A 15,805-nucleotide genomic window follows, 5' to 3' on the forward strand; every position below is an offset into this window, starting at 1 on the left:
TCCATTTGTTTCCATCATTTCTACACTAACAGAGTGGATTTTACAGCGTAGATTGGGGTCACTGAGATAAAGATTGATCAAATGGGGTTCCATGGGCTAACGCATATCAAACTGGGGGTCCTGGTGTAATGGTAATTTGACTGAGTTCACAGGTCCACAACAAGCATACTGTAAACAAATGTCACAAGTACATACTGTACACGAGTACTGGTGTATGGTAAAGCTGCAGGTCATACGTAAGGGGTGGCGTAGTGCTGCACAATGTAATGTGCAGCACAGAATCCTGAGGATTAATTTAACTAATGATGAGACATTTTTACACTCTTGGATTTTAATGTACACACATTGTTGTACGTGTTTCAGTGTTGCGATTCTACCGTGTGCATGTCTGGGCTGTCAAAAGTACCGATGTCAAAGTGACTTTTGAACAGACATGGTAAGACTCAGAGGTTGAACAGAGGTCACAACTAGTGACCAACTAGGCTTATATAATTCCCATATCAATATATACAGTGTAGATATAGGGTATGTTGAAGTCTATAAAAAACATATTGTATTTGGATTGCAGTGTGTTAATATAAATTCTTCCAGAAATAATGTTTAAAATCTGTTGCGTTGTAGGATGCTACATATCTGAGTAAATACAGCTGATATATCATTAAGTATTGTATGACGCTAGATAGATCAGATGTGGATCATGTGGCAGTGATCTATGCAAACCAGTCCATATTTCCATAATTTGGTGCAGGACAGTTGGATGTGGGTGACAGTATACTGTACATCAATTAGGCAAAAATCACACATCCACTTACTGAAGGCCATCTAAATTAATTAATTTCTGGTAATGAAAATAAGCATTAATTTGTCAGTGAAAAATGTGATAGTCTGGCCACACAAGGCTATTAATTTGTTAAAGTATGAATTTGACATTTCTTTCAACTGCATAGCAAGGTTATTAGAGTTAAATACAAAGTGTGGAAAAAAATGATTTAACTGAAATAAAAAGTAGTCTTTAGAAAGAAACAAAATCTAATATCTACTACTTACAATACCAACATTACATACATTACAAATAGACAGATTAATTTAGTTAAATTGACTGTCATATTGGTGAAATCTGTCAAAACAGCAAGCATGAGGGAGACATTGGTGGAGTCAATTGCTTTCACAAAGTGATGCGTTTGTATAACCTAATGTATTTTCTGAACTTCTTAAATCTTGCCCCTTAATACGAATAAACTGAAACATTTATTGAAACTAATTAAAAATAAACCTAAAATTAACATTTACTGTAACTGAAACTAAACAGAGTAAACTAAAATGAATAAAATAATACAAAACTTGAATACAAACTATAATAACCTTGCCATGTAGAGGCACTTTAAAGATACAACATACAACGGTGATTAAAGAAACAACATTTCCTGCATGCTTTTGTTTTCCATGACAAGAATCCAGGGCGTGTTCTGGTCAACTAAACGTTCCACATAGCTGGGAGGGTGGATTTGACGTTATTCCAGGAGCCCCCTGAGTTCACCGTGGGGTTCCAGACACAACAGTGACAGCTGAGGGGTGGGGGGACAAACTGGGGGTGGAGGGGTGGTAGATAAATAACAACAGTATCTCTGCTCTGCATGAACGCAAAGCCAGACAGTAGCCCACATGCGTGTGCATGGAAAAAACATGCACACACACACACACACACACGCATGCAATGCATTGTACGCACAAACGTCTGGTGTATGTGTGTGCATGCACGCACACATAAACACACAGGGACTTTCACAAATACATTCGCTCCTTTACACTTCCTACAGTATCACTGCTGCAAGGGCAACAGATGGAAAAGACAGAGGTGCGAGGAGGGAAAGTGTCAACCAACATACTAAATGTTTTTGGACTTGCCCTGTTAGCAACCAGCATTCCTTTGACAGGTGTAACATGTTTACCAAACAAACAACACAGAGGAGACGTCAGAGAAAAAAAAGAAAATGGTGACTGGAGGTTGCATGACCTGTGAGAGAAACGCTTGGTATCCCAGTTGGCATATGCATGAGGGCTTTTGCAGGTATTTCAGAGAAGGTATTTGAGAAGTCTGCGTGCCACACCAGGATTGCAAGTGTCACCCAGACTTTATCTTATGTTACTACTCGCCTGAAGCATCTCAGGCAGCTCTGGGCCAAGCGGGGTCATGGGCATTGATGGAGAGCTCCTGGGCCTCTCACTTTCCCAATCAAATACCACTTGGGGGAGACGAGAAGAACCTCACCTCACATCACAAGCCAGCAAACGGACTGCTTGGGAGCTGCAAAAAGGAAAGGAGACATGGATGACCTCATGGGCGGAGCTTGAGGGGGTTCAGGGGGTGCACTGCACCCCCTGGCAAGAAAGAAAATAAAAAAATAAACCTTTTCTTTTTTTTTAAACTTAACTTCTGGCTTCTGACTGTAGTTTGTAATCATCTCTCTTATCATGATATGATGACTCGCTGTATGGCTGTAGTGCATGTGTGTATGTGTGTGAGCTGCTGTACTACCTAAATAACTCATTTAGGGGTTAGGGCATTGTAAAAACGCTAAAATAATAAAATAAAGGTCAAAGAAATCGCCAAGCAGTCGCACCCCCAGGCGTCAAGTTCAAGCTCCGCCTATGGATGACCGGGCTGCAAGTTGACCTATTTTGGGTATATCATTATTGGAGAAGCTTTCCAAAAATCTTCCAAAAGTTGCAGATCTACAACCTCACAATGTGTGGTGAACTGGTGATTCGGCGAATCACGATGCAACACTGTGTGAGCTAGTAGAGTGGCTATTTTTTAAAAGGGCTCTTGTGGTTAGAAATGGGAAGAACCAACCACACATACTGTACTGTAGGTACAGTAAATGCTGGTTTATCCAGTAATACACAACACTACCTCTCTCTCAATATAAAAGGCTTAGGCATTTACTTACTACGGTAATATTTAGCTTAGCTCATGTACAGTATAAAATTCATATGGCATTCAATTAGATTGCTCACACACCAAAGAAAATGAAGATAAAATTGCAGAATGCTGTAAAATTCTCTAGGGACTCTGGAATATTCTGGGAGTGTGAACACCTAAATGACATACTCCATTGACCACGGTCCCTCAGGAGTCTATACGTAGCTCCCTCCATTGTCGATCTACAAGCTCACAATGTGTAGCGTTGCAATGCATTGAGAGTTGTAGATTGGATACTTTTATAAAATGTTTGTCTATTTTTGTTTAATGTTCGCCCACAGTACATGCCCAGAATAGGGACGCTAGGGTTAATTTAATAGATTAAGAACACTGTACAGTGTACACAGTACAGCACAGTAAATAATAGCCTACACACCAAAAGACAATTAAGGTAAATTTCAGAGCTTGCCATAGATTTCTCTTGGGACAAACCCAACCTAAACAGAACTGCGTTGGATTATTGTGTGTATGTGTGTGTCAGTGTGTGTGTGTGTGTGTGTGTGTGTGTGTGTCAGTGGGTGTGTGTTAATGCCAATCTTTAGCAACTGTCAGCAGAGGTGCAGCAGCCTGCCAGTTGATCAGTTTGATGTTGTACCTGTGGAAAATAATTGGACGGCTAAGCCATATTCTTTAGCCCCAGGCAACAGCTTACCTTTCCAGAATGGAATGCACCCATTAGAAGGCCTTGAAGGTGATTAATTTTGTGAGTCTATGCAGTGCTTTTCACCAGTGCAATGATACAGTACACGCCTGAATGCACAGCAGAGTGATAAAGGTTAATCACATTTACACATCTTCTCTTGTAAATCAGTAAAATACTAAGCAGCATTCTTGACTCCATTAACAGAAGACATCTTGAGGAATTGATGCTTAATCACATTACACCAGGCATTTTGATGATTTCCAAACAAGTCATAATTCCAGTCATGAATAATTCATTGTGCATCGCAAACACTGTAAACATACAGTAGCTTGTGCAACTAAAAGTTATACTGAAGAAGGTGGAGAAAGTGAGACATTGGACTACCTACCGTAATCGTATCCCTAAGTCTTGTTCCTAACAAGACTGGGAAAGGAAGGAATTGCAGGATTTTTGAGCGGTGCCGCAGCTGCATTACGGAGCTGTGTGTGTAATCCTGGTCTCTAAACGGCCTCCCCCTGGCCAGCCGGGGCGCCTTATGGTCCAACCAGGGAAACTCCCCCCTGTCAGGTGTAAAGGAGCAACTTGAACACTCATGCATGAAGGAAGCATCCGTCCGTTGCTCTCCCCAGGTAGTCGGAGGGTGTGTAGAGCCCAGGATCACATTAGATCATTGACACGGGGGTGAAAAATGGGTTACAAAATTGTGGGATAGAAATGATTAAAAAAAATGTTTTACATAAGTTGCCTCCTGATAGCGCTATAAAGAGCAGATGTGAAAAATGCAGGTCAAAGGTTTTTCCTTGTGTACATAGTTGCATACAAAGTTTTACACAGATCGGTGCAATTATCAGTAAAAACACGAATGTGCCAGTTATAGCACCACCATGAGGCTGATGTGAAAACTTTCAAGTGGCATTTCTTCCTCTGCCTAGTGGGAATGTGCATGCAACATTTCACACATGATTTATTTATTTTGTTCAAAACGGACCAATCCTGCAAACTTTGGAAGGCAATCTTAGCCAATGGGGATTGAATATGGGTGGACAGGTCAGTTGATGACATAACTATAGAGATAGTGTACTGTATATAGATTTGTGTGATGTATGGATAAAATGTGTACGAGTAATGTAAAGAAATATGTTTTGCAAAAGTCAGCCTCATGGTGGCGCTATAACAGGTGTTAAAAAATTGGGGCAGAGGTTCGTTGTTGACAGCCAGGGAGGGTGTGTGCAATTTGGCATCAGCCGTGCCAACAGTGCCGGAGATTAGCTGTACACAGACGGACACGGGCGCGCGCGCGTGTGCGCACGCACGCACACGCGCACACACGCACGCACACACACACACACACACACACACACACACACACACACACACTCTCTCTCTCTCTCTCTCTCTCCCCATGCCTTCGGGCTGGTGGAGAGATAAACCATACTAGTTGGGCTCGCCCCCTAGTGGTCTGTTTGCAATGAATGGAATATTAGATAAGTCAGTATTACAGTTGCAACACCTAATAATTGATAGAAAAATAGATGTATCAATAATGGATTCTGTTAGGGTATGCTAAAATAACATACTAAAGATTTAGGGAATATTATGCCATCTTGAAAATGATGCCTTTCCAGAACTAAATGTTCCAAAAATTGTAGTATGTTATTTAGCATACACAACTAACAGAATACATTGAAAAATCTCTTCTATCAATTATTTGGGGTTTCAACCATATACTGACCTATCTTGGATTCATTGCAAACAGACCACTAGGGGTAGGGGGTGAGCCCAACACGTTTAAGACATTTTTGGAAAGCCTTATGCCCAAATCTAACACCATGCCAAAAACCTAAAACTTGTCAACAAGTGCACAATCTTCATGAATTCCCTCCCAGCTATCGGTACCCATATTTGTCACACAGTGTGACACTTAGTGAGCTTATAGAGATGCTACTTTCACTGAATGTTTGCCCCAGAATAGGGTTAATGTGCTTTATTAATTAATTGCACGTTTCACGTGAATTGGTGTGAAAAACACAGCCTACTCATTGCTTGTACATGCTAGGCAGCAGCCTAATAACAGTCATTTTGGTCTTGAACATAATGCTTCTGATGCAAAAGGTACATCTAAGGACAGGGTGAGAGGACACACCTATATTCTCTCACCTGAGTGCACTTTGCACACAGAAACGTACAGTACACTCCCATGCCTACCTTTTTATAACGCTTTTATAGCGCTATAGAAGCTAATCATATACTGTATACAGTTGATTTACGGCTGCGTGCTCTAGCACACCGACAAACAGCAGATCTACACGTTGTGAGCTTATAGATCTGCCAATTCTGGTGAGCAACACCAGCGTGCAACTAAGAATTATTATTAAGCACCCTTATCCAGATGTTGAGCCCTGAAAGAGATGCTAATAGCTATTCTCCCGATTAATTGAAAGTACAACTAAATATATCCCTCCCCACTCACAATCAGGAAGACTGAATTTGATATAAACAATAACCTAGAGTTGAAGAAGTAGTTTTAAGTACAGCAGGGGTTCATGAAGGGTTGTGCTCCATTCCTTTCCCCCTGCCTGCTGTAGTGAAGTGAATGCCAGCACAATAAAGGTTGGTTCCACATGATGACTGAAATTACTGTTATTATGCACAACCATGGAAACCAAAAGGTACACATCACCACTGAATGATAATGAAAGAGTTATTACGACAACACTGGCCATTGATGTTGTATCAAGTGTATCGCATCTAGTTATCTATCTCTCACACACACACACACACACACACACACACACACACACACACACACACACACACACACACACACACACAATGGCTAATGTGAACGCCTGCTCCAAGATGGCACGTCACGCAACGCCCCGATTAAATAACCTCAATATGGACAGAACATAGTAAAAATCTGGATGCATATTCAAAACATTTCAAGTGAGATATTCCTTTTTAAACCCAGTTGTGCAATCTTGCACAAAGTTATGATCTGGAGGCGCCCTCACTACATTACTTTATATGTTCTCTGGCAGCTAATCCATCTTTTCTTTGTACATCTTTTACAAGTCGAAGAGCAGAAATATGGATGAGGTGCTTTGCTCCGGGGCAGAGCAGCGGTTGATCCAGGATTAGAGGCACGGCCTCATCCTGGGAGGAAACGCGTTAACCCCTTCCAACCCTACGGTTATGATACATGATCCTCAAGGTGCTGAACTTAAACGTATACTTTACCTTTTGCAATAACAGCTGCTTGTGTTTGAGCGACCGTCTACTTGACCTTGTTTCCTGGCTGAGAATGGCTCAAAAACGACTTTGCCTTTGTTTGTTTGTTTTACATGTGTCAATCAGAAAAGGATGTGTTCCAAATTATGATGGAAATTAGTCACAAAATTGGTATTTTATTGGTGTAGTATTGCACTTTTAAACACTCAAAACATTGTGTATGAAAATGTGACCTGTTCTGCAACAATGGGTGTAAAAACAAATCTTGAGTGCACAAGATACAAATTACAAAGGGCAACTTCGGCTAAGAATGAAGGGAGAAAGACCCCACAAAGTGAAAACAAAAAATCTGTCTTTAGTCTTGCACAGTTTGACTCATACTTTTTGTAAGCAGTAAGTACGTAAGTATCTCCCCAATATAAATATTGAGGAGGATGTGACCATATTATGGTCACATCAGGATATGGAGAGTGAGCCAGTTCAGTTTGGCATTGCAGGGTGCCACAGTCAGGCTGTGGAACACTGAAAATACACATCATTTTATATATACTGTGTGTGTATGTATATATAAGAGAGAGAGAGAGAGAGAGAGAGAGAGAGAGAGAGAGAGAATAATTCACTATGAATGAATGATAAAAACAAAACAGACGAATGTGCCCCCATGCTCCAGTGAACCTCTAAGGAGCTGAGTGGCACAGGGATGGGCTTTTAACTTTTAACTGGGGGATGAAGAAGGGGCTCCCGTTGCGACTGTATTAAATTACCACATCACCGACGCGGCAGCGACTCAAAGCTCCTTGAGATCAGCGGGGAGCCATCATCTCTTCAACAGCTGGGGTGAAATATGGATATTTCCTACAGCACATACTGAGTGTATAGTGTAATTGAAAGATCATATAGCGCACTTTAGGGATCAAGGTTTACTGACGTATCTACACATTCCAAAACAGGAAAACAGAAAAATAGGTCTAACAAAACATTGTAACATGCATATAGAGAAGCATCCTAGCACCATCCCGCTATAATCTTTACACCGTAACTAATCAAAGATCTGCATATATAAAAATATTCACCGTATATCTGGCAGTAACTAGAAAAAGTCTTAACTGGAATGTAGAAAAGAAGGTCTTAGAATCCAATGTTCCCTCGGGCCAGGGAGTAGCCCAGCTTGTTCTGGTTGCCAATGAAAGACATGAGGCCTACATAGGCCTCAACGAGGATGGGCTGATTCAGCTCCAAGACACCGTTGGCCTTCCCAGGAACAGGCTTCAAGGCATGGGCTTTCTGGGCTGCCTCTTTGAGCTGCTCACGGAAATTCTGGATCTGTGGACCAAAGGGGAGAGAGGGGTCTCTGTGTCTGCCTATTCTTTTTACTCTAGACTCTAGAGCAGGGGTGGGCAACTTGGACGATGGAGAGGACCACTATATTTCCACACTCACTCCAGAGGGCCACTTTGCATATTTCTGTCATGGAAAAAAATAGCCGATCTACAAGGTCAAAATTCGTCACACTGCAACACCTTTTAACCTTGTAGATCAGCTATATTTGAATTGATATCCTGAATTACATTTTGCTATTTTTGAATTGAAATCCTGAAAAGTAACTGGATTAAATGCATTTAACATAAGTTAACTTAATGAACTAAATACAAATACATTAGACATAAAAAAAGACACTGACAAAATGACATTTTAATCCTAGTCATTAAACTATAGACTGAAGTAATTAAAGCAGGTCATGTTTGCATGTTTGGAAAATCAGTATTCTGATATTAACTTGGGGGCCACATTAAGTGGTAGTGGGGGCCGCATGTGGCCCCTGGGCCGCCAGTTGCCCATGTATGCTCTAGAGCGATCTTGGCAAATAATTATGCCATTGCGTCTTCAATAATCAATGGCATATTCTATCCTCCTCTGATCCATAGCAATTAATCATCTACTTAAAATACACCCCCCCCCCCCACAAAAGGTATATAAATAGGGAAATAACCTGGAAAACCAAAATCTCTCTAGTGTAATTTCTTTTAGAACAGACCAGCTCTGCCATCTAGAGGTCAGCTAGGAGGTGCTGCCCTGGCAGATGCAGGTGGAAAAAGGTGTGTGGGAAGAGAGACGGAAGCAGAGGGAGGACTGAGGCAGAGGCCAAGGGGTCAAAGTTGCTGTCAAATCACACGTCTGCTGTGACGCCTAAGTTGTCTGCGCTCAGGGTATTCTTTAAGGGGCCCTGTAAGGCACACCTCTCATTCTCAAGGACCGAGACACCCATTGAGCTGCATTCTTGCTCGATTGGCTTCCGGGTTTTTGCACATTGAGTGTGAGACTCTGGTATGACAAAGCGCCCAGCAGCATTAGACGCACTTGTTGAGTATTATTCTTAGTATTACCGTACCTGTGCCAAGGAGGTAATGTTTCCGCCCCTACCCCTATCCGTTTGTCTGTCTATTCGGCTGGGGACCCCCGAAAATGCTTTAGCCATGTCCCCCCCCATCCCACCATCAATACAAATTGGCCACTACAATAACCTTAATAATAGAGAAAATACATCACATATATACTAAAACCAGATATAATCATTAAGGAAAGCTTATGTGTGTACTATGTAAACTCTCAATTTCCATTTTCCAGCCATTCCCCCCCCCCCCCCCCCTTTTTTTTGTTGAAAATCATCTGGGGAACCCCAAAATAATTTCAGGACCCCCCCCGAGGGGTCGTGAGTGACCCACAGGTTGAGAACCCCTGGCTTGACTGACCGTTTGTCTGTCTGTCTGACTGTCTATCCGTCTATTAGTAGGACTGGATTTGCACCAGACATCATGGAAAGGTTGGTTATGGACCTGATTGACCAAAAGGTTGGTTATGGACCCGATTGACCAAAAACAAAAACAAAAAAAAATAATGAAAATGTAAACTTCCAGTTTTTGGAACGTCGCCAAAGGGGACATTGTGGAGTGACATCGGACTCGGATTGGAGTCCCCCACTAACCAGTCAGGACTGGAAGTTCTGCACTCTCCTGAGCACATATGTATTATTCTCTTACTGTACCGCAGGTACAGTAGAAACCTGATATTTATTCCATGGTACAAGTGAAATGTTATGCTATGCTTGGTTCAAGATACCTCATCTCTTTCCCAACTTCTACAATTTCAGTTTTGTACCAGCATCTTGTTTTATGCAGTTATTCCCAAACAGCATTTCAAAACAATGCATCACCTCTATCGTAGTTCTGTCAAAACAACGAGTTAGGAACTCACCGTGAACACAATGAATGTCGTATTGTCAAACATTACATTTGGTATAAGTGGCACTGCAAATAAACATGCAGCCCTCAGTTATGGTTAATTTCTCCTTTTGATCCGTTATCTGACCGCCAGTTCCAAGGAAAATCATTTCCTTAGGCATGCAAACCATGCAAAACATGTCATGGCAGATACATTACAAAAGATGCTGCGGATCAATGCTTTCTGTGTGACTAATCAAACTGTTGCCACACCGTGTCACTGATGGGTCTTTGACTTACATCACAGAGGGTGGTGAAGTTCTCGTTGATGTCCCTCACAGGGTGGTAGGTGAAGGTAATGAAGGGATAGTCTGTGGTGAAAGGGTTCCACCGTGAAGTGAAGGAGGGCTCTCTATTCCGGTCCCAGAAGATCCGCAGTCCCTCTCCTTCCCTCCTGACAAGAACCAAGAGGAAGCAACTACCATTATTATAATTTCATTATGTTTTTAAACCATTTGAATCATCAAGCAATACATTTTTACTTACCATAAAATAAGGTTATAAAAGAACAAAAATATAGTAAATGCTCATAAGTTATGTGAGCTCAAACAAGACATCTTACAATTGCGACAAGCAATTCACTCAAATGTGAATGCTCTGCATATTAGACATTTCTACATACCGGTAATACATCAACAGAATAATTGACTGAATTAGATAAATTGTAGGTTGATTAATTGTTTCTATTTACAGGTGATAACTTCACTTATAGTATATTGCCAATGTCAGAAAGAAATCTTGTATCTCCAGGTTTTATACAAATGTAATCAATGAAAAGTATTAACAAGCGCTAAAATAACTACACTGGATCCCTTGGAACAGTTTCATATTTCCTCATTCACTGAAAATAACAGTTTTGGACATACAGTACACGATTTCTGCACGTCATCGACGATGTCTATCGTGTTATCCAGCTATTTGTAAATTAAAGTATTTATGCAGAGTGCTTCATGTAGTCTTATTTGCCTACTGACCCCACGGTACCAATGCAAAGTTGCAAACGTCCTGACAAAATCTATAATCTTTGTTCAGGGCTCATGCTTAATGTGCACTCACTCTCATGTTTACTAGGATTAGAGGTAATCTACAGTGTGCTGATCATATATATATTTTTTCATCTTTTTGTCATTTATTTAATGACGATGCTTGGGTCATATCTCTTTTCAGCCAAATGAAACCTCTGAAGATGAGACTTCCAGTTGGCTTAGAGCAAAAATAGTTCTTAAACCCTGCAGAGTCCCTCTTTGAAATGATGTTGGCATTGGATTGAATCCTGTGAAGGTCTTATACAAAGCTCTATTTACTGTTCGTCAGTGGCGCTCTCGTCTCCGAGTAGAATAAGACTGCCATACTAATCAAAACAAACATACACAATCATTAAACACTAAAGCTCCATCCCCATACCATTTACCCTATTGTGCAGTATTTACATATAACATAATCTAAAATTGGATAGCCGCAAGAGTATAAGGTATACGTATATGAGATGATTTCCATACCTCCTTAAAATGTGGATTACATCAATTAATGCTTCAAGATATCATATTTCCCTTGAGCGATCATTTGAGCCATGTCAGAACTTGTTTTAGGTGAAGTTAATATTCAAGCACATTCCTTCACACGCTCACTTACCTTTTCACCTGATTGGACAGAAAGAGATGCCTTTCTTTCCACGTTAAAATCCCACATCTCTCTGCGAGCGAGGTGTAGGCTTTTGACTAATGAGATCATGCAAGTAAAACGTTGACGGTTAGACGGAGCCTGGCAGGTGCTTCAGGGAGCTTCTATGCTGCTAACTGAGCATCGATTATGTAGCTGTATGGTATGTATTGATTCCTCAGAGATCATTTTTACCATCATTCGCCCTTTCTTCCCTTACATCATCTTATGACAGTGTTACACGCCGAAAATGACATCTATTCTATATCTTTATATATCTATATCTACACAATCACAATGCATGGGTAGATCGTATTATTTCATATAATTTCAACATTACTGGTCTTGTATCGTACTACATGTTTTTCTCACAGAACGATGTGCTGTGCTCATTTCATTGTGTATAAATCAAGCATCTGAAAAAGTAAATCGGTCCCGAGTGGCAAGGGTATTTTAGCTTTGCATGTCTCAGTTTATTTTCCTCCGGACCTTGGGGTCCGGGCTGCTCTTCGGCTCGCTCGAGCCATTGAGTTATAATGGTAATTCCGGCAGTCTTCCGGGTGCTTCAAATTGCCACTGAGCAACTTCCATTGAAATGAATAGCGGGGGGCTGTAGCTCCGATCCTCCCTCTATCCTTTATAACTCTATGGTAACAAAGTGGTGCTGTTGAGCTTCACACTGTGCACTGTTAGCAGCCAGCCAGTACAGTACAGTACAGTACAGTACAGTACAGTACAGTACAGTACAGTACAGTACAGTACAGTACAGTACAGTACAGTACAGTACAGTACAGTACAGTACAGTACAGTACAGTACAGTACAGTACAGTACAGTACAGTAGTGACCCCTTGGGGTCTTTATCCAAGGCGCTTTACAGAGATTGTGCATTATATTCACACACACACATTCACACACCGATGCCAGTGGAAACCATGCAAGGAGCAATTAGGGAGCAATTAGGGGTTCAGAGTCTTGCTCAAGGACACTTCGACACAAACTCTAGGGGAGCCTGGGTTCGAACTGGAAAACCTTGCGGTTCCCATCTGGTCACTCTACCCGTGAGCCACTGCCGCCCCTCAGTACCTCATGAAATGAAGCGATCTTGTTGTCATCAACTATTACAACATTTGGGTGGAGTGAAAGTTTCCTTCAACAGGTTCAACAGGCCCACAGGGCTCTGTATAAGGTGCAATTATTTTTGCTGACATATACAATATATACACAGTAGCTTTGAGTAGATAACTTCAGAAAAGCCTTGCAGCTCAGGTGTGATAGACAACTAAATGGAACCTAATGATCACCCAGGAAATATAATATAGTAATATATAAAATTATATAAATTGATAATTATTAAATTACTCTCGACTGGGACAACATAAAAAGTTAAGATCATGGTCCGAACTGCTGTAGAAAAAGATGATGGAATTCAAGCATTTATGTATAATTTCAACAACACCAGCCATATTTCAGTAACTGACTTCACATGAATAGGAACAGATAACCATGGTTATCAGTAGTAATTGCAAGTAACTATTGGGAGGCACAACACACACACACACACACACACACACACACACACACACACACACACACACACACACACACACACACACACACACACACACACACACACACACACACACACACACACACACACACACACACAGTTCCAGGGAAACTCAAACAAAACTAGATTTTAGTATTACATCAGACGGCAATAAATAATAATCTGTGTAAATCCTGTGCATAGTGCATAAGATAAGCATGCACAAACACTGACTCTCTTACACTTCTCAGATTTTAAAGTAATTCCCCAACACTTACATACAGAAAAAACTAAATGTGTTGATGTTTATTCCACACATTTTTACAGCGTGGCACTGAAAGGGCCAAGACTGCTAGAAGAGAGTCTTGTGAGACAAATCAGGCTGTAACCTAGAGATGCCTGACATCATCCGACAGTACCCGCTGACATCATACTGTGTGGAATAGATGACTGACATTATAGACTGTCCACATCTGTCTATGGGCCACAAGACGTCCCACCCAATCCACATGGAAGCCATGGCGTTAATAGACACCAGATAGGAATAAATTATGTCAATGAAAAAGGTCTATCAACTATGTGACTAAATTGGTTAATTGCAGTATGGTCACTTTCTAATGCTAATTAGCTTGCACTTGCGCGCGTGCGTGTGTGCGTGTGTGTGTGTGTGTGTGTCTGTCCGGAGCTCTAGACTTCTCGCAAACCACTGGACCGTTCAACGAAAACCTTTGCAAATACACTGTGTAGTTTTGCATCTTTTGCATCTGCCTGTGTGAACGCAGCATTAGACTCACAAGTCTAAAGCCACGCCACTAAAGCCACACCGTTTCTATGTGGATTCCCAGATCTTCATAATAATTAAACAGTTATTAATTGACTGCTTCAACAAAAAATAACAAATACAATAATTAAATCAGTGTGAACAAATAAATGATGACTACTTCCTATAATGAGGATTATGAGCACCTATTGTTCTAAAGTTCTGTCCCTCTGACATTCTGATGTCCTCATTTCCTCATGTCTAGAACACACCTCGGGCCATAGTGTTTCCTGCCAAGCAGAATTAAACACCTGAGGCTAAACAATTGCACTTGTTGATAATGTCATGGTCCCAGGGAGGGGCTGAATTATAACGCAATTGTGTAACCCTGTTTACACAAGCACTTACTATATGACAATGCTGCTGCTGAACCCAGTGTGCTGCCTCCTAAAGCCACTGTTGTGCTGAGAGAAAGGGGAGGATAGCAGACTTCACAGTGGCACAAAGGCAAAAGCCCAGGCTAAAAAGACTGATTATATGTCACTGAGAGGGGGGCAAAGATGGGGGGGGGTGGTTTGTATACATTTCCCTTTGTGAGAGCACTGCGTTATTGCCCTTGTATAAATGGGGATATAAAAAAAAAGCTTTGGAGAATTCCACAGGTAAGCTATCACTAGGAGGGGGACCGGCCCAGACAGGCAGAGCAGGGCTGGGCTTTCCAGCCAGAGGCCTTGGATGTCTTCTGTGTTTATACGTACGGCAGAGCTGAGCTTTTTGGACTTTCACTGAGCCCTGCGTCCTCATGAAGGTCATGTCAACAGAGACAAAAAAGTAACTAACCACTCCTCAGGCCAGGTTAACCACACCAAATCTCAAGTGGGCAATATTTAGGACAGTCAAAAACCTCTCGAGCTACTCAGTGAGCTGTCCCAGTTGCACGATCAAATGAAGGGTCAAGTTGTGAAAGTCCACCTCCTTCCATGAGTCATCGGGGTGGTGTGAATGCAAAAGGCCACTCATTCGCGCATCACATGAGGCACTGTATTCTTAGTTAAGCTTTAGGGCAAATCACTAGAAATTCCTTTGCCTTGCTGCTGAGGGGCTCGGACTCATATGTCAACACACAAGATAAATATCAGGGCCAGCTCCAGTTGTCATGGCAAGTGTCCCACACTGTCTGACAGCCAACGAACAGATCCTCTGATTGCTCAATAGAGCCTGCAAGACTTTCAGTAATTCAACCATGGAGCCAGCGAACACGCTGCTCTACGATTTCCAGTTAATGTGATCTACATAAAAGGATTAAAGACATAGATAATGGGGGAGGTAGGTGGTGGGGTGGTTGACGGGCTAGAAAAGGTAAGAAAGAGCCACAGAAAAGGTGAGCAACTTTTACCACAACATACCATAAAAAGAAGAAGAAGAAGCCCTACTTACTTAGGATTATGTCAAATTAAATATGTCCACATGCAAGTATGACTTGTGCCTTAGCGCAGTTGTAAGTTCTGACACACAGATCACTAATTTCAGGGAAAGTACCCAAGGCAGCAGTGATCACATTGCGCTGTGCACAGTGCGCCCTCTGCTGTTTGATTTTGAAAGCATCTCAGACTTCTACTTTCTTCTGTGGTCAAGTTAGACACAATTGAAAGAGTGATTGTCATGTTTTTAACAAGTCTCCACCCTTTGGGAATTTAGAGATTA

General features: G+C 41.5%; 1 protein-coding gene across 1 annotated transcript in view; it reads right to left on the reverse strand.

Annotated features, from left to right (window-relative positions):
- Positions 1-7,016: 7,016 nt before the first annotated feature.
- tprg1 (tumor protein p63 regulated 1) overlaps positions 7,017-15,805 on the reverse strand; it is a 35,808-nt gene continuing 27,019 nt past the window's right edge. Inside the window, exons 6-7 of the mRNA XM_083766343.1 lie at positions 10,376-10,529; positions 7,017-8,180 (exon numbers count right to left, since the gene is read on the reverse strand). Coding sequence (XP_083622469.1) covers positions 7,986-8,180; positions 10,376-10,529 — 349 coding nt within the window. The 3' untranslated portion in view covers positions 7,017-7,985. The remainder of the gene's footprint in view (positions 8,181-10,375; positions 10,530-15,805) is intronic.

This window comes from Protomyctophum parallelum (assembly GCF_964188405.1).
Source record: "Protomyctophum parallelum genome assembly, chromosome: 6".
NCBI classification, from domain to species: domain Eukaryota; kingdom Metazoa; phylum Chordata; class Actinopteri; order Myctophiformes; family Myctophidae; genus Protomyctophum; species Protomyctophum parallelum.